Source organism: Caretta caretta, chromosome 1 (assembly GCF_965140235.1).
Source record: "Caretta caretta isolate rCarCar2 chromosome 1, rCarCar1.hap1, whole genome shotgun sequence".
In the NCBI taxonomy this organism is placed as follows: domain Eukaryota; kingdom Metazoa; phylum Chordata; order Testudines; family Cheloniidae; genus Caretta; species Caretta caretta.
In genome coordinates this window covers 26,627,863-26,647,707 of record NC_134206.1, presented here as the reverse complement: position 1 = coordinate 26,647,707, position 19,845 = coordinate 26,627,863, and the positions used below count along the sequence as shown (strand labels likewise).

The window sequence follows — 19,845 nt, the reverse complement described above, 5'->3', positions numbered from 1 at the left end:
ATTGACTCCATCTACCAGTAGAGGAAAATAAACCCACTTGCTGGGCTGGCACAGAGTGAAGTTGGAAAAAAGCTGAAGTTTGGTGGGGGAAGTGGTTCGGACATGGATGTAGGGAGGAAGGCATGAGTGGAGTTTAGTTATGTGAACTTTACCTATTTATGAGTCGGAGGCACAGCCACAGTTTGCTGCTATAAATTTGACTCACTAGATTCTGAGGTGCTGAATTCTATAATTCATCAACGGTACCCAGAGAGATGTCCATCACACAGGCCAGAGAGAAGAGTTCTGGGATGAAATCCTGGTCCCAGTAAATTTCCACTGATTTCAGCAGGGCCAGAATTTCATCCCTGATTTTTTCTGTGTGAACTCAGATGCAGCTTTGATAGCACATGGAGTGACACAGACAAGAGAGAGTAGAGTTGGAATTACACCCACTTACACAAGGACTGAATTTGGTTCCTTTGTATTTAACAATGATTATAATGGGTATTGCAGTCTTCCTCTCATTAAGGCAGTAGCCAAAAAATACTGATTATTTTGTACTTCTCACTTCTGCTTTCCTTCAAAAATTTCACAAGAAAGACAACGGATAAGTCAATAGAGCAGGTCAGTTTAAAAAGTGACAAATTAAGTGCATGAAAAGTAAATAAGCAGCAATCTCCTTATAAATTAATTCAGTCTGTGATTTCAGCTCTTCATTACATCTAGAAAGCCAATTCATCATTCAACAGCATTTAAGCTTTCACCAGCCCAACAGCAAAGCTTTATGGATTTCACCAATTTGGCAAATAGATCAAATTTTGCACTCAGATTACAAGGGTGCAAAATAACGCCCAAACCATCAAAACCTGTTGTCCACATATACTCAATGGCAACGGTAGTCACCTTTCTGGGTGGCAAAAAACACCTGATTTCTTCAATTAATTGAAGAATTTTTTTAAAGTATCAATATTCAATGTAATCACAAGTACAACTGAGAGAAAATTATTTTTTTAAATGCTTTTGTCATAAATATAAAGGGAAGGGTAAACCCCTTTGAAATCCCTCCTGGCCAGGGGAAAGCTCCTCTCACCTGTAAAGGGTTAAGAAGCTAAAGGTAACCTCGCTGGCACCTGACCAAAATGACCAATGAGGAGACAAGATACTTTCAAAAGCTGGGAGGAGGGAGAGAAACAAAGGGTCTGTGTCTGTCTGTATGCTGCTCTTGCCAGGGACAGAACAGGAATGGAGTCTTAGAACTTTTAGTAAGTAATCTAGCTAGGCATGTGTTAGATGATGATTTCTTTAAATGGCTGAGAAAAGAATTGTGCTGAATAGAATAACTATTTCTGTCTGTGTATCTTTTTTGTAACTTAAGGGTTTGCCTAGAGGGGTTCTCTATGTTTTTGAATCTAATTACCCTGTAAGATATCTACCATCCTGATTTTACAGGGGGGATTTCTTTATTTCTATTTACTTCTATTTTTTATTAAAAGTCTTCTTGTAAAAAACTGAATGCTTTTTCATTGTTCTCAGATCCAAGGGTTTGGGTCTGTGGTCACCTATGCAAATTGGTGAGGCTTTTTATCCAACATTTCCCAGGAAAGGGGGGGTGCAAGTGTTGGGAGGATTGTTCATTGTTCTTAAGATCCAAGGGTCTGGGTCTGTAGTCACCTAGGCAAATTGGTGAGGCTTTTTACCAAACCTTGTCCAGGAAGTGGGGTGCAAGGTTTTGGGAAGTATTTTGGGGGGAAGGACGCGTCCAAACAGCTCTTCCCCAGTAACCAGTATTAGTTTGGTGGTGGTAGCGGCCAGTCCAAGGACAACGGGGGGAATATTTTGTACCTTGGGGAAGTTTTGACCTAAGCTGGTAAAGATAAGCTTAGGAGGTTTTTCATGCAGGTCCCCACATCTGTACCCTAGAGTTCAGAGTGGGGGAGGAACCTTGACAGCTTTGCTGCTAGGTAATCTTTCAAAACAGTCGAATGAAATACTGACAAGGGGCTTGTCTGATTATCATTTTAAAATATGTTTTCAAATGTGAAAGAAAAATATATTTATTCCTATATTTATTTTTTTAAAAGGGTCTATCCTAAAGATTAATTAATTTAAGCTTCAATTCAGGAAAGCATGTAAACACACACTTAATTTGTAGTAGACAGTTAAGTCCCATTAAAGTCAAGCACATGGTTAATTAAGTATGCACTGTATTTTGCTGATCTGGGGCCATAATCCATTGTAGGCCATCAAATCTTTTGAACCAGTTGGGACACAGGTTAAAAATCTGGATAATCTAGTTAAAGAAAGTCTTCAATGAACCTCTAATTTTTCAGAATTTCACCAGGTAACTTCCATTGCCTTTAGCGGGATTTGTTTTGCTTAATCCTAACTATGACGATTTGGGGACTCTGTCTATGCATAGAGTATGAATTCTGTTTGATATCAGAGGCTTTTTATAGATATCTGTGTCAGGCTGCAAACTCCATTCTGAATGTGGGGCTTGCTGCCTTCTCTGTTGTTCTTTTAACTCCATATTAGTCTGAAATTTCAAGGAACAGTGGCACATAGATAATAGTAGAGGGTTGTTGAGCCTTGATTGTCTTCTGTTCAAACAGAAGCACCCTGAGTTAGCTGCCACCCAGAAGAAGCAGTCTGCCCAGGTGGGGATCAGTTCACCTGGTGAGGGACTCTGATCAGGTTGAACAGCAGGGTCACTTGACAAAGGAGATGAGAAGTTATAAAAGAGAGGGTCTCTCAACAATCATTTTGAGAAGAGACCACAAGTAGAGGAAGTTTGGGAAGGAGTGTGGAAAGACCCTCACAGCAGAGGTCAGAGAGATTCCTCTCTAGAGTGGTAAGGAAATTGAGATTGGGAAATGCACACAGGTGTGGTTATTTTGTCTAGATCTGTGTACTTCTTGTGCTATCCAAGTAAGGAGAAATTGTGTTTACAATCCTGTGCAAAGTCGGTCTGCGTGTCTGTTAGCTTTTACTGTCACCTGCCCCTTAAGAGGTGATCTATATACTGAGAGCACCTACACCGCTGGAGTGCTGAGAGAAAGTGGGTATAACCTAAGGGACAGTCTGCGGGTCTATCACAAGTCTCAGGGACTATGCAGTTAGACCGTGGGGTCTCAGCTATCAGGAGAGAGTGCTAGACAGAGGATCTGCACCACAAGAGTGTGCAGAGAGACCCCAGCCAAGGGCAGTGTCTGGACTCTGTTCAGAGTCAAGAGAGTTAAAGCACATGGGGCCCAGTGAGGTGAGGGCCTAACACAACAGCATGGCGAGTGTCAGGTCAGAGGGAGCTCTAACAGAACTCTGTGTGTGTGATACACTATGCAACTCAGTTTCAACTCAGTAAGATCGTAGACCAAAATTTTCCAACCTGAACACCTAAAATTGTGTTTCTAAATCCATAATCATTTACCTAAATCAGTGTAGCCCAAGCACCTACAGCTGCCATTATCTCCAGTTCGGGAGATCAGCACTTATAAATAAAGAGACCGCTTTTAATGGTAGCCCTGAATATTGCTTCAGATACCCAAGTTTGCACTGTTTGGTCACAGGGCTATAAATACATTGTTTGTGCCCAGTTGCAGTATATAGACTGTAGCTCAAATAGGTTTAAGGGGTCTTCGATGCCTTTATTTCATATTAGGCCCACCCTCTGTTTTCCACAATGTTCAGTTTAGAATTTTGATATTTGATTAAACCGTTTGAATTAGCCAAACCATACATTTTTAATCTAATGCTTTAATACCACATTCAAAATTAAAAGCTTTAGAAAAAGAAACACATGGTCTACTTAAAACACAGCAAACCCAACATATTTAATGTAATTTCTTAAGATGCAAACTAATGTTTTCTAATTTCCACACTTAATCTAGTATCACAGCTGCACCATTACTGCCAACAGCTATTAAATACTTAAACAGCCAGCTCCTAAACTGTGTTTTACTACACAGCTTCTCCTGCTTGATTTTTATGGTTTTAGAATGCTGGTGACTTTGCAGTTAAAAATCTTTAAAAAACATAAACTTCTTAATCAGCATTCAAATACTGTTTTCTAATGTGCATGTTTGAATTTTATTCTTATGAAGAGAATCAATATTAGCACAAACTGAATTGTGTGTTATCTCAAAGCATATGATACAGCGTGACATATTGTTTCAAACTGCTGAATGCGAACGAAAAACAACAGCATGCCAGCATTATGAGTAATACCACAGAAACAGGAATTCTTTGATCCCCAAACCTATTTCACACTCCTCATTTACTTTATTGGGTTCAGCCTTTAGTCAAGGTCGAGAGTGCAGTGACAGTCTGCAGAAGTGACCTGAGTAATTTATAGTTATCAACAGATAATATGGTAGCTGTAATGGAATCCCCGCACAGCCACCATTGCTATTCAGTGAACTGTATGGCGACTGCAAAGTAATGTGTATTATTCCACACCCACTGCGAGACGGATGCATCCAAGTAATAAACTTTTGTTAGATCTATGCCTGAAACATTTATATTTATAACTTTATCTTGCCTATTATGAAGAACTGAACTTATGTTACATTATGAAGTGAAATAATTATCCCCCTGCTTTACTTTTGTAAAAACTTCTATGAAGGTTAAAGTAAATAAAATAAATTAAGTAATATTCTAAACTTACCGGTTTCTTCATCTATGCTAAATCTTCCAAGGCCACTGCCATCTCTGATGGAATACTGAATCTCCCCATCCCTTCCAGAGTCTTCATCCTGAGCTATCACTTGCAACACACTTGTTCCAGTGCGGGAGTTTTCCTTCACAGTTCCAATGACTGCAAAGTCAGGAAAATAAGGAGCGTAGAGATTTTCATTAACATCCACCACTTCAACCTCTACAAAAGAAACGGAAGAGAGGGAAACTGGACGTCCTTTGTCTTTTGCACGCACAGTCAGGTTATAGAACTGCTGTTTCTCGTAATCGAGTTCTTTGTTCAAGCGAATGGTGCCGCTGGTTTTGTCTATTTCAAATCGTCCATTGTAATCGTTCACCAAAGAGTAACGCACTTGACCTCCCAAACCAAGATCTGGGTCGTGAGTTTCTAGCCAAGCTATTACAGTGCCAACTGGCAGATCTTCAAGGACCTTCACACTGTAGCTAGATGGTATGAAAGCTGGAGAACAATCATTCACATCATCCAAAAAAACCTTCAGAGGAACAACAGAAAATTGCTGATGGCCAATCTCAGCTTTGTCCCTGGCCTCTATCTTTAGTGTATAGTTTGCTTTCAATTCCCTGTCTAGCTGGTCAGCCACATAAACTACTCCAGTAGAAATATTGATGGCAAACTGCTGCGTGTCTGTCAATATTGAGTAAGTCACTTCACCGCTAGATCCTAGATCTTTATCTCTAGCTTCTACTTGGATCATTTCTGTACCAATACTCATGCTTTCTAAAATATTAACTGAGTAACTATCCTGTAAAAAAACAGGTCTGTTATCATTTGCATCCTCTACAGTTACAGTCAATAGTCTCCATGTAGATTTCTGGGGATCACCTAAATCATAAATTGTAATGTTAAGGAGATACAGGTCTGTTTTCTCTCGGTCCATGGGCATAAGAACTTTAAGAAGCCCTGTTTCCATGTCAATGTTAAAGCAACTATCTGTATTACCATCAGAAATTGTATAGACCACCTTCCCATTAAATCCAGAGTCCGCATCATAGGCTTTTATTTTCAGGATGCTAGCACCAACTGGAAAGTCCTCTCTAACCGCTACATCAGAGGGAAAGGATTTATCAAAGTGTGGAGCTTGTCTGTTAATTGAATAAAAATCAAGGAAGCCATCTTCCAAATTCAGCTTCACATTTGCTTTTGCCTTCTTGAGCAATTTCTCTGCCAGCTTCTGAGCAACTCTAGTCTCTCTGCAGCTAAAGGTCTTTGAAGACACTTTCCCATGTACTACTGAAATGTTAATGAACATGGCATCAGCAAAATTCTCTCCATCCGTAGCTGTGATCCTAAGGCCGAAATTGCTGTTCTTTATACCAGAATTAACAAGAGACTTTTTAAGTTGCAGCACACCGGAGTCAGGATTTAAATAAAAAATCCCAAGATCATTTCCAGAGATTATTTTGTATTTCACTAGTTCTAACTCATCTATATCTATTGCAGATACAGCAGTGATGTGACCACCAATGGGAAAGTCAGATGAAATCACTCCCTGACAAGCCACTTTCTCAAACAAGGGCTTGTTATCGTTGACATTGCCTATGTATACAGTGACATTCACCTCACTTTCATGACGGTAGGGCGAACCCCAATCAGAGGCTCTGACAATGAACCTGTAGCTCTCCGGAGAGGACTCAAAATCCAGTTCTTCAGAGGTGCTAATAACACCAGTAAACTGATTTATAGTAAAGGGCAGTGAATTCAGACTGGCAATGCTGTATGTTATATAGCCATTTTCTCCCCTGTCCTTGTCAAATGCTGAAACTGACAAAACACTGGTTCCTACAGGAACACTTTCATTAACAAAGGAGCTGTACGAAGGCTGTGTGAACTCTGGAGTGTGATCATTGGCGTCTTCTAACCTGACAATAACTTGTGCTTTTAAATCACCACCTTTGTTTACTACTTCTAACTCATAGAGTTCCTTCTCAATGATTTTTAAAGGGCGAGCAGTGATAATAAGACCTGTCCTGGGATTAATCTTAAAATATTCAGCATCCTGATTAGGAGATATTGTATATTCCACACCCTGTGGTTCAGGCATCAACTTAACTATAACTACTGCCACTCCAGGAGGGGAAAATTCACTAATTGACACATCATAAACTTCCTTTTCAAACTTTAGTGAGATACTTTCTCTCTTGGGACTAGCGATGTGGACCAGTTTGACTGCAGAAAACTTCTGAGGAGACCCTTTGTCCTTCGCTTGAAGAGTAAGATTGTAACCATAGGGGAAGTTGTCCCAGTCAATGGGTTTTCTCTCTTTGATTTTGTATTCATTAATCCATTTCCCCTCCTTAGCCAGAAAGAACTGTTCTAAGGGGTCTCCAGCTACAATGGAAACAGATTCAATCTCCCCATTAGCTCCTTCATCTAGGTCATCAATGTTAATAACAGCATACGTAGGCTCCTTGTCTAATGGAAAGGGTACATGGGTTACCACACTTATGGCTGGGGCGTGTTCGTTTATACGTTCAATATGAACATAAAGCTTGGCAGTGCTGCTTACTCCATTGTTTCCATAAAGTTTCATCCCACGGTCCACAGCCAGAACTTCAAGGTCATATCTGTTTTTCTCATCGTAGTTTAACCGGCCACTTAAAGAGACAACGCCGCTAGTTGGGTGAACTGAAAAGAGATCAACTTTGTTTTTGAAGTAGTAATAGAATTCACCATTGGACCCAATATCTGCATCTGTTGCTGTCACCTGCGCAATACTAGTCCTTAAAGGAGTGCTTTCTGCTATTGTTACAGAGTAAGTGGTTGGTGAAAACAAAGGTCTTAGATCATTCATATCCAAAACCTGGATATTCACTTTTGTCCATGCTTCTAAGTCCTCTCCTCTGACGGACCCTTTTACTATCAATAAATAGTTATCTTGGATTTCTCTGTTTAATATAGCAGAATTCCCACCTTTAGTTCTTATTCTGAGAAAGCAGAAGTCAGCAATTATGACTTCCTCTGCTTTGAAAAAGCCTTCTTCATCGCCAGACACAATCCTATATTTGATATCCCATGAAAGATCTACCAATGTAATGCCCATTCTACTTGGACTGTTGACATAGGTCCTGGCTGCAGAGTTCTCATACACTGTAGCATTGTAAATGGAATGCGTAAAGTGAAAGTCGAGTGGTATTGTCCCGTGAAGCCCCTCGCAAACGCAGGCCAAAAGCTTGACAAGCAGGAGGGTGAGGCAAGACAATGGGGGTCTTGTGCCTGACCAGCAGCCCATAGTCACCTCCATCACATCATTCTTTCATCCTAAGGCAAAAGAAGAGAAAAGAATAATTAATCATAATTAATAATGGGGAGGGGAGAAATCAGCACTGAAAAATGTCATTTAAAAAAAAGTGTTCAGTAACTGCATTATTAAAAATAATACATTCATTGGTGGCAGTCACTCCCGAGTAAATGTGGAAGAACTGAAGTAGAGACTGTTAGTCTAATAGTGATTCTGTGATATATTACACTTGTGGGAGGGCATGCCATTATACCAACATACAGGACTATACTTGGATTATAAGAAATAGAAAATCACCAATCCCAAGCATACACACACACACACACACAATAGTAATCAAAGAAAAAGAAAAACACTCACAAAACCGCAAACAGGATAATACAAGACAGGATGAAGACACAGTGACTACAGATCATAATCACTGCTAGTCCACCAGAGCACAGACTTATTAACTTCCAAGGCATGCTACAAAGCCCATCTTTTTGCCCCAGTATTTGAAACAAGAACGGATGCTATTCAAGGGGACTATTGCTTTATCTGTAATAATATGGTGGGCAAGTACCAAGTTTTGCGCAGTCTAGAATGGTAAAATAGTACAAGGAACGAACAATGGTACACATAAACACTGACCAGTTCATTACTGTAGTTATATATTCCTATATAAAATAATTAAGAATGAATTAAGATTGCTTACGTACATACACACACCCATACAAAGAGTATGATAAAGAGGTTTCAAAGCAGTTTTCAAATCAGGAAATGTCAAAGTTAAGGTTCTTTGAAAGACATTAACTCTGCCCCCTCATGCACATATATTGCAGTACAATCTGCAATTACATGAGTACATACTTTGTTTTTTTCATGTGCCTTCTCTGCTTCGTTCTGTGTGCATGTAATATAATGCACAGTGAATGAGACAAGTTTTAAACATTTTTATCCTCGTATTCAATAGTTGCTGGTTGTCTCTGTAGTAGGAAGAGAGCCCGAGACATAAGCTCTTGTACCAGAGGCCTGGTATGAGGCCTGACCTAAAGTAATGGTCATAACTTGCTAATATAAAGCAAAGTTAAGTTGTGAGCAAGAGGCAGGCCCTGCTCTCAGAATCTGGCAAGAACAGGGCTGATATTGCAGAAACAAGTTCCTAAGTCGTGCTAGGCATAAGGATATATAAGCAAACACATTCCAAAAAGGTAGTACCAAAACATCTCGATACCACATACAATTCCCAAAGATAACAGGAACACACTGACCCCTCCGAAAGACAAGTTCAGGATGACAGCATAATGTATAAAGATGTTTTGATTGAACCAACACGTCCAAGGTAATGGGTGGCACCCAAATAAGTCAGGGGATGGCACCTAGATACGTCAGGGGTAATACGTAGTTTGTTTGTATCTGTGTATAAAGATGTATGTCAGAGGGAGTGTCTTTGTCTGGCCAAGGAGAGAGTGGGAAGTCCTGCCATTCACTGAGCTGGTCCATTGTCACGAGCATACATGTGTTAGTGTATCTGTAACATTGAGCCAGGGCATTAGCACTGTGCTTCATCAGCAATAAACCTGACCAAGTTCCTTCGCAGAAAACCGAGTCTGTGCATTTATTGGGCAGTTCAATCGGAGCCTGCTGTACTGGCTATCTGGCCAGAGTCAGTAGAGCATGCAGAGAGAACACACACATGCAGCCGAACATCTGACCACAGTCTCATTAACTGCACACTGTCCAAACTTCATATTCCTGGGGAACATCTTTGGAATTTCTAAATGTTATAGATCACAATTTCCTAACTAAAAGTGTTGCATCCAACACAAGGGAATTCTGTATTACACTTCATCTTGACCGATAAAGAGGAACTGATCACAGAACTAAAAATTAACAGTAGTTTAGGTACAAGTGATCATTACTTGATCCCATTTATAATGCGCAAACACAACAAAGTCCAGACCAGTGATTTATATACTTGGTGTTTTAAAAAGGCCAATTTCACAAAGCTGAAAACAATTATGGGTCAAATCATAGAATCACAGAGTATCAGGGTTGGAAGGGACCTCAGGAGGTCATCTAGTCCAACCCCCTGCTCAAAGCAGGACTGATCCCCAACTAAATCATCCAAGCCAGAGCTTTGTCAAGCCTGACCTTAAAAACTTCTAAGGAAGGAGATTCTACCACCTCCCTAGGTAACACATTCCAGTGTTTCACCACCCTCTTAGTGAAAAAGTTTTTCCTAATATCCAACCTAAACCTCCCCCACTCCAACTTGAGACCATTACTCCTTGTTCTGCCATCCGCTACCACTCTCGATCCATCCTCTTTGGAACCGCCTTTCAGGTAGTTGAAAGCAGCTATCAAATCCCCACTAATTCTTCTCTTCCGCAGATTAAACAAGCCCAGTTCCCTCAGCCTCTCCTCATAAGTCATGTGTGCCAGACCCCTATTCATTTTTTTTGCCCTTCGCTGGACTCTCTCCAATTTCTCCACATCCTTCTTATAGTGTGGGGCCCAAAACTGGACACATACTCCAGACGAGGCCTCACCGATGTCAAATAGAGGGGAACGATCAAGTCCCTCGATCTGCTGGCAATGCCCCTACTTATACAGCCCAAAATGCCATTGGCCTTCTTGGCAACAAGGGCACATTGTTGACTCTTATCCAGCTTCTTGTCCACTGTAACCCCAGGTCCTTTTCTGCAGAACTGCTGCCGAGCCATTCAGTCCTTAGTCTGTAGCGGTGCATGGGATTCTTCCGTCCTAAGTGCAGGACTCTGCACTTGTCCTGGTTGAACCTCATCAGATTTCTTTTGACCCAATCCTCTAATTTGTCTAGGTTTCTCTGTATCCTATCCCTACCCTCCAGCGTATCTACCTCTCCTCCCAGTTTAGTGTCATCTGCAAACTTGCTGAGGGTGTAATCCACACCATCCTCCAGATCATTTATGAAGATACTGAACAAAACTGGCTGGAGGACCGACCCTTGGGGCACTCCACTTGATACCGGCTGCCAACTAGACATGGAGCCATTGATCACTATCCGTTGAGCCCGACAATCTAACCAACTTTCTATCCACCTTATAGTCCATTCATCCAGCCCATACTTTTTTAGCTTGCTGGCAAGAATACTATGGGAGACCATGTCAAAAGCTTTGCTAAAGTCAAGGAACAACACATCCACCGCTTTCCCCTCATCCACAGAGCCAGTTATCTCGTCATAGAAGGCAATTAGATTAGTCAGGCATGACTTTCCCTTGGTGAATCCATGCTGACTTTTCCTGATCACTTTCCTCTCCTCTAAGTGCTTCAGAACTGATTCCTTGAGGATCTGCTCCACGATTTTTCCAGGGACTGAGGTGAGGCTGACTGGCCTGTAGTTCCCAGGATCCTCCTTCTTCCCTTTTTTAAAGATGGGCACTACATTAGCCTTTTTCCAGTCGTCCAGGACGTCCCCGGATCGCCATGAGTTTTCAAAGATAATGGCCAATGGCTCTGCAATCACATCCGCCAACTCCTTTAGCACTCTCGGATGCAACGCATCTGGTCCCATGGACTTGTGCTTGTCCAGCTTTTCTAAATAGTCCCGAACCACTTCTTTCTCCACAGAGGGCTGGTCACCTCCTCCCCATGCTGTGCTGCCCAGTGCAGTAGTCTGGGAGCTGACCTTGTTTGTGAAGACAGAGGCAAAAAAAGCATGGAGTACATTAGCTTTTTCCACATCCTCTGTCACTAGGTTGCCTCCCTCATTCAGTAAGGGGCCCACACTTTCCTTGACTTTCTTCTTGTTGCTAACATACCTGAAGAAACCCTTATTGTTACTCTTAACATCTCTCGCTAGCTGCAACTCCAAGTGTGATTTGGCCTTCCTGATTTCACTCCTGCATGCCTGAGCAATATTTTTATACTCTTCCCCGGTCATTTGTCCAATCTTCTACTTCTTGTAAGCTTCTTTTTTGTGTTTAAGATCAGCAAGGATTTCACTGTTAAGCCAAGCTGGTCGCCTGCTATATTTACTATTCTTTCTACACACTGGGATGGTTTGTTCCTGTAACCTCAATAAGGATTCTTTAAAATACAGCCAGCTCTTCTGGACTCCTTTCCCCCTCATGTTATTCTCCCAGGGGATCCTGCCCATCAGTTCCCGGAGGGAGTCAAAGTCTGCTTTTCTGAAGTCCAGGGTCCGTATTCTGCTGCTCTCCTTTCTTCCTTGTGTTAGGATCCTGAACTCATGGTCACTGCTTCCCAGGTTCCCATCCACTTTCGCTTCCCCTACTAATTCTTCCCGATTTGTGAGCTGCTCTCCTTTCTTCCTTGTGTTAGGATCCTGTGTTAGGATCCTGAACTCATGGTCACTGCCTCCCAGGTTCCCATCCACTTTTGCTTCCCCTACTAATTCTTCCCGATCTGTGAGCAGCAGGTCAAGAAGAGCTTTGCCCCTAGTTGGTTCCTCCAGCACTTGCACCAGGAAATTATTCCCTACACTTTCCAAAAACTTCCTGGATTGTCTGTGCACCGCTGTATTGCTCTCCCAGCAGATATCAGGGTGATTGAAGTCTCCCATCAGTTGTGAGGAATAATTTAATCAGAAAAATATGAATGATAATTGGGAATTGTTTAAGAACCCTTAACTAGATGCCCAACAAGCTGCAATTGAGGAGAAAGACGGTATTGGTTAAAGAAATTACCTGGTTTAGAGCGGAGGCGAAGGCAATTATAAAAAATTAAATATATTTAAACGTAACAAATGAAAGAAAATTTAAGTTGATAGTAATGAATATAAATCAAAAAGCTAAGAACTGTAGAAAATTGATCAGGAAAGCAAAAGCGACACAAGGAGAAATTTATAGCCAGCAGAGTTAAGGACAAAACCGCCTTCTTATTAACCATATTAGGAACAAAAGAGAGTCTTAATTGTGGTATTGGTCCACTACTAGGTCGAAATGCTATAATTATCAATGAAAATGCAGAACAGGGTAGAAATATTCAATAAATATCCCTGTTCTGTATTGTTGTGGGGAGGGCAGGGGAAAACACATGGGGGAAACAGATGATATAGTCATATAATATGATAATGCGTTTTCCATTATACTGGTATCTCAGGAAGATGGTAAACAGCAGCTGCTAAAGTTAAAGTTCGACATTTTTAATTCAGCAGGTCCAAGTAACATAGAGCACTGGAGAAATTCCAGAAGATTGGAATAAAGCTAATATTATGCCAATATTTTAAAAGGGTAAATGGGATGATCTGGGTAATTATATGCCTGTCCGTCTGACACTGATCCCCAGCCAGACACTGGAAAGGCTGATACAGAACTCAATTAATAAAGAATTAAAGGATGGTAATATAACCAGTGCCAATCAATGTGGGTTTTATGAAAAATTTATCCTGTCAGAATAACTTGATATCTTTTTGTGATGAGATTAAAGTTTGGCTGATAAGAGGTAATAGTCATGATGTAACTGACAATTTGATTAAAAACTAGAATGATATAAATTGACATGGCACACATTAAGTGGATTAAAAGATGGCTAACTGATAGATCTCAAAATGTTGCTGTAAACAGGGAATCATCACTGAGCAGGTGGCTTTCTAGTGGGGTCCCACAGGGATCATTTCTTGGCCATACACTATTTAACATTTTTATCAATGACCTGGAAGAAAACAAAATCATCACTACAAAAATTAGGGGAGAGGTAAGTACTGAAGAGGACAGGTCACTGATACAGAGAGATCTGGATCACATGGTAAGCTGAGCACAAGCAAACAATATGTGTTTTAACATAGCTAAATGTTAATATAAGCATTTAGGAAAAAAGAATATGTAAGCCTCGCCTACAAGATGGGGAACTGTCCTGGGAAGCCATGACTCTGAAAAAGATTTGGGGGTCACAGTGGATAACAAGAGTGTCCAGTGGAATGCTGTGGGCAACCGGGCAACAGGAGACTCTCAAGTAGGAGCACAGAGGTTACTGTACCTCTGGATTTGGCACTGTTACAACTGCTGCTGGAACACTGTGTCCAGTTCTGATGTCCACACTTCAAGAAGGATGTTGAAAAATTGGAGAAGTTTCAGAGAAAAGCCACGAAAATGATTAAAGGATTAGAAAACCTGCCTTATAGTGATAGACTCAAGGAGGTCAATCTATTTAGCTTAACAAAGAGAAGCTTAAGGGGGGGACTTAATTAGTCTATAAGTACTTACGCTGGGAGGAAATATTTAATAATGGGCTCTTTAATCTAGCAGAGAAAAGTATAATATGATCCATTGGCTGGATACTGAAGCTAGACAAATTCAAACTGGAAATAAGGTATACATTTTTAACAGTGTGGGTTATTAACTCCTAGAACAATTTACCAAGGGTTGTGGTGGATTCAACATTGCTGACAACCTGTAAAATCAAGATTGGATGTTTTTCTAAAAGATCTGCTCTAGGAACTATTCTGGGGGAGTTCTTTGGCCTTCTAGCTTTGGAATCTATGAATGAGGCAGGGGTCTTCAAGACCTCTGCCCTAGGTTTGAACATCCTGTCCACCAACAGCTTAAATGCATTCTCATTCACTACATAGACCAACTAACACAAACTTTCTTAGATACACCTACTAGGGAATTACAAGACTGTGTGTGTACTGCAGTTGGTTTCCTTCTTGATTTGTCTTGTTTTCTCAAAAAACAAGCACAGGTGTTGGAACTTGGGGCGCTCTTGCACCCCCTGGCTTGAAGTGGTTTCCATCATGTACAGTGTTTACAGGTTGGTTCAATGCCTCTCAGTAGCTCCACTATGTAAATTGTTCCAGCACCCCTGAAAACAAGCAGCAGATTTCTTTTACAAATCTGTTTTTAAACTTTATCCCAAGCTGAATACCAAGATATTTCAAGTATATTCACTTATTTACTACCATTACACTCCATATTATGAATTTCTACAAGAAGTTTATAAAACATAAAAACAGAATAATATATATTGCTGAAACATACTGAGAGTTACTGTTCAATGACATTTTCAATATTGTTTCCACTTGATACTTTCTTCTTTTAAAAAAGATTTAGCTAATTCATTAGTAAATTTACAAAAAAGAATGACGACTCCCTGTATATAGAGCCTGACCCAAAAGCTATTTAAATCGATGGAAATCTTTCTACTGACTTCAAATGGCTTGGAGTGTGCCCATAATGAACACAAAATGGAAAGTTAACATTAAAAAACGGATTGTTTTTCAGGCATCCTAAGAGTGTTTGTTGCCAATTACTTTCATAGCTAGGAGTGAAAATCCTAAAAGCCCCTTTTAAAAGACAATTACTATAAGCCCCCCATTGCTCTTATTTTAATAGAAAAGGAAAGAGTTCAAAGCTGCTTGAAACTGTAATAAAGGAAATGTCAGAACATAGGGCAGAAAGGGGCAGGAAGAGTTGTTGGTAATGATAATCCAAACGCTATGCAGCCTTCCTAGATTGCTGGAGCCCTTCATAGGAATACAATAGTGCAAGCTCAGAGTGAAGTTTCCTTTTTTCCTCTTGGTTCCAACAATCCGGGCTGCAACTAGCACTAGTCTAGACCAGATTGGGCGGGGTGGGGGTGGGGGGCGGGAGAGAGACTTGGCTAGTGTAACCATGCACCTGAATGAACCTCTAACGCAGCACCATCATCCACACAGTTATTGCAATGGGGAGGTATGAACTGAGTGCTCAGCGACCTCCGGGCTGATTTTGTCTGCTGTGGCAGACACTTTTGACCCAGAAGATCACCCTACCACTAAAGAGTGAATTTTACTATTTGAAGGAAGTGATATACATGCTTCTTGGATCAATTCTGACTATCCTTAACAAGTGCCAGTCAAGGGGCAGTCCGTTCTTTGAGACCCTTTAAGCAAAATAAAAAGTGCCTCCATCAGATTAGCTTCTTTATCAGACAGCTGTAGTAGGCTCATATATTCTTTGGCAGACCAGCTACTAGAGGGAGACAAAGACCACATTGTCATGGGCTGAGATGGCCTTTCTACCAGCCAGCTGGCTGGGTAAGGTCATTTATGGAATTTGTCAGATTGGAGGACAGCTGCCACCACAGTTGAGAATTCCCTCAGAACTGCCATGAGACCAAAGGACAAAGCAGCATGTTGAAAGGAAAAAGAAATGATCTGTACCTCAAATTCCACATACACCTCAAGGACAGGACAAACCCCACCCACCACTTATCCTCAGAATGAGCTCCCACTACTGAGAGAAGAAGCTTGACCCCGTTCCTAGAGGACACAGGTACAATTCTGGGATAAAAATAAACAGTTTTTGTCCAGCTTTACCAACACCAAGTTTGTTCCTTTTCCTCAGAGCCCTGGACTCTGAAGAACTAGGACTTGAACAGTGATCTGCTAAGAGAGTGGCCTATAACACTAGACAGCTGTAAAGTTTTTCTTCCCAGCATGTGCGATTAAGCTTCACATTAGCATTCTAATGGTGCCGTTTTATATTCTGAAACCATGCTCTCTAAATCAATAATTTAACAACTGATGAGTGCACGTGGGAATTGGGCTTTACTGCCCTACAGAGTCTAATGACAGCATGTTGGAGGCAGTAGAATTCTCATTCCTGATCCATGCTGAAGTCTAAAGAACTCGTAGCCACGTAACATATCTGAAGTATGAGCAGCAACGCAAGATTTTGTTAGACAGAAGCACCCTCAATCTTACTGATAACTCATTCCTGTCACTTAAACTACTCAGGATGATGAGGTTAGATAACTGTTTGAACAATGTCACCAAGGCCCCAATCCCGCGGTTTCACTCAGGCAGATCCCTGCACTCACAGGGAGCCCTTCTGATTTCAGTGGGGCTCCACATTGGTACAGGGAGGACATCTTGCTTCTGGCAAAACTGGGAACCACATATGTGCATTTCACCAAAATAAAGGGCATAACAGGCAATAACGAAAGATTTCTGTCATGATCTGTTGTCTATATTGTAATGAACTCACTAGTGTGTATTTATACCACTGCCCTTAACTGGAAGGAAACTGCTTAACCGTATGTCTAGGCTCAAAGCTCATTTTTAGCACCAACAGGAGTAGAGTGATTTGGGAGCAGAAGGTCCAGAATTCTATTCCTGCCACCAAACCACCACAGTAAACGATTGTGAAAGTCAAGCTGTAGGTTGCCACAGATTCTTTACAGCATTTACCTACTTACACAAGCCTGATAATCTGCATTTTGTCAAATGCAATACGATGCAATGTGAAAAATCAGAACATTAAAGGTGTCTGGCAATGAGAAGTAACATACGTGTTCCTTTCATGACCCCCCAACAATAGCTCAAAACAGATTAGCAGGAAGCAATGGTGATACTGGCTAGGAAAAGAAATAAACATTGAAAACTGGAATTCACGTTGCACTACAAGGCTTTAGAAAACTAATGTTTGACCCCAAAACACAGCAGAGAGAGAAAGAGACTGATAGTAGATATGCTACTGACAAGAAAATGACTTTTCCCAGAGAGTAATCCCTTTGCAACAGTAAATTCTAACCTCCGTCATAGCAGCAAATCTTTCAGCCGCCTGACTGTAACCTTGCAGGAGAAAAGCCCACTCAGCATGAAAGAAGTGTAATTCAAGACAGCCCCAAAGAAGTGAAGATTCAACCACCCAGGAATGTGTTATGAATAGCTTGCTTTATTTTATACCAGGTGCGGGCGGGGATATTTCCATATACCAGTTAATGTCAAGTATCAGTTCGTCATCAAATACTTCAAACTTGTGAACGTGATTTCAGTCATTCTTTGTCTTCTTAAGATGCTGGTGCAGTGGTAGGGCCTTTCAAATCCCTTTCACACACACACACACACGGCTTGGGGAAAGGAGAAAAAAGAAAAAGGAATAATTTGCTGCCATGTGAGCTGTGTCAGAAAGAGAATTCCAGAGAGCGATCTTACAAAGGGATTTTAGCTTGTTCCTTGGTGGTCCATTTGGCTAGAAACAAAGAATGATCAACAGTTTTCGTGCCTTGTAGGTACCCAATTCCCCCGCCCCAACCCTGGCACCTACTTTTTAATCCCTGTCAACTATTTTGAAACGGGGAAGCTACTGAGCAGTTTCAATTCATCAAGTTATTTCATAGTGCTACCAGTCAGAGGCCAGTATTTTAATTATTTGTTTTTAAAAAGCTTTAACCAGTATATCTATTTTGATTATGATACTTTTGAGTTTTGTATTGAAACTTCATCCTATACAAGGTATGGCTATAGGAAATTTTGAAAGAATGCATCCCTTTTAGTATTTCCACAATTAGCCCATTATTATTAAATTAACTGTACAATCCACAACAAACTAGGTGCTTTACAGATACATAGAACAGGGGTGGGCAAACTACAACCCAGGGGCGGCCCTCCAGATCTTTCAATTCAGCCCTTGACATCCCACTGGGGAGCAGGATCCGGGGCTTGCCCCGCTCTGCACAGCTCCCAGAAGCAGCAGCATGTCCCCGCTCCTGCTCCTATTAATGGGGCAGGCAGGAGTCTCCACATGCTGCCCCTGCCTCAAGTGCCACCCCGGCAGCTCCCACTGGCTGGAAACCACGGCCAATGGGAGCTGCAGGGGTGGCACCTGCGGACAGGGCAGCAAGCAGAGCCACCTGGCTGTGCCTCCAAGAAGGAGGTGGAGCAGGGACATGCCGCTGCTTCTGGGAGCTGCTTGAGGTAAGCAACCCCCAAACCCTGCACCCCTGACCCCCTCCTGTGCCCCAGCCCCCTGCACCACCCCAATCCCCCTCCTATCCTCCAAATCCCTTGGTCCCAGCCAAGAGCACCCTCCTGCACCCCCCCAACCCCTCATCCTCAGCCCCACCCCAGAGCCCGTAGACCCAGCCTGAGCCCTCACCCCCTCCCAAACCCCAACTCCCAATTTTGTGAGCATTCACGGCCCACCATACAAATTTCCATACCCAGATGTGGCCCTCAGGTCAAAAAGTTTGCCCACCCCGATATAGAAGGTAGTCTCCTATTATTATCATTTTAATTGTGGTCGCACCCATGATCCCCCAGTCATGGACCAGGACCCCATTGTGCTAGGAGCTGTACAAACACAAAAGTAAAAGAAAAGTTTACGATCTAAGTTTCAAACAAGGAATAACAGGTGAATACAGAGAGACAGGCAGTGGAGCACAAGGAAACAAGGTCTTATTCTACGGCAGTTCTGCAAAGTTCTGTTATGCTCATGCTTAACTTTACCCCTCTCAGCATTCATGGGATTTCAACTGGATTACTCTCGTACATAAATCGAAATGCAAGCCTGCAGGACTGGGTTGTAGGTAAGCCAATATAAAAAGCTAGGAAAGGGGTGGGAGTCAATATAATGCAGTGTGAATGAGAAGCATCTTGTAGTTCCACCATGTTTAATAATGATTTACACTAACCCAGATGGTGGGGTACTGGAATAACTGTTACTGTTAGAGAAACGGAGGACAGGCTGGAGGCACAGTTGATACGGTCAGGGAGGCTGTACTCCAGGAGTAAGGAGTCAGGAAGAAGACCCAAAGGCAGAAGAACAAAAAGACACAGGAAAGGGAGTCCAGAGTCATGTGGCTTCGGTGAAGTGAAGTGGGTGCGAGGGGGTGCAGGTGGGGTTGAGACAAGAACAGAAAAGTACTGGACATTTTACTGGAGAACTACACATGAGGTAAAAGGATGGTCTTGTGGTTCAGGCACTGAGACACAAGAGATCAGGAGTCAGTCCCTGACTGCCACAGACTTTTCGTCAGAGCTTGGACAAATCTCAATCTCTATCTCTTACTTTCCCCTCTGTAAAATAAATGGGGAAACTAATATTTATTTTATCTATAACTTATGTTTTAGTGCTTTCCAGAATAGGGATGGACTTAAGCATGCACTTAAAGCTAACTGCATGCTTAAGTGCTTCCCCAAAACTGATCTTAAGTCCTTTGGAGC

At 41.7% G+C, this 19,845-nt stretch overlaps 1 protein-coding gene across 11 annotated transcripts in view; it reads right to left on the bottom strand.

Moving 5' to 3' along the window:
* Nucleotides 1-19,845, bottom strand: part of FAT3 (FAT atypical cadherin 3) — a 586,875-nt gene that overhangs the window by 459,012 nt on the left and 108,018 nt on the right. For all 11 annotated transcript variants that reach the window (XM_048842637.2, XM_075126639.1, XM_048842665.2 and 8 more), the window contains exon 2: nt 4,646-7,954. In XM_048842637.2, coding sequence (XP_048698594.2) covers nt 4,646-7,937 — 3,292 coding nt within the window. In that variant the 5' untranslated portion in view covers nt 7,938-7,954. The remainder of the gene's footprint in view (nt 1-4,645; nt 7,955-19,845) is intronic.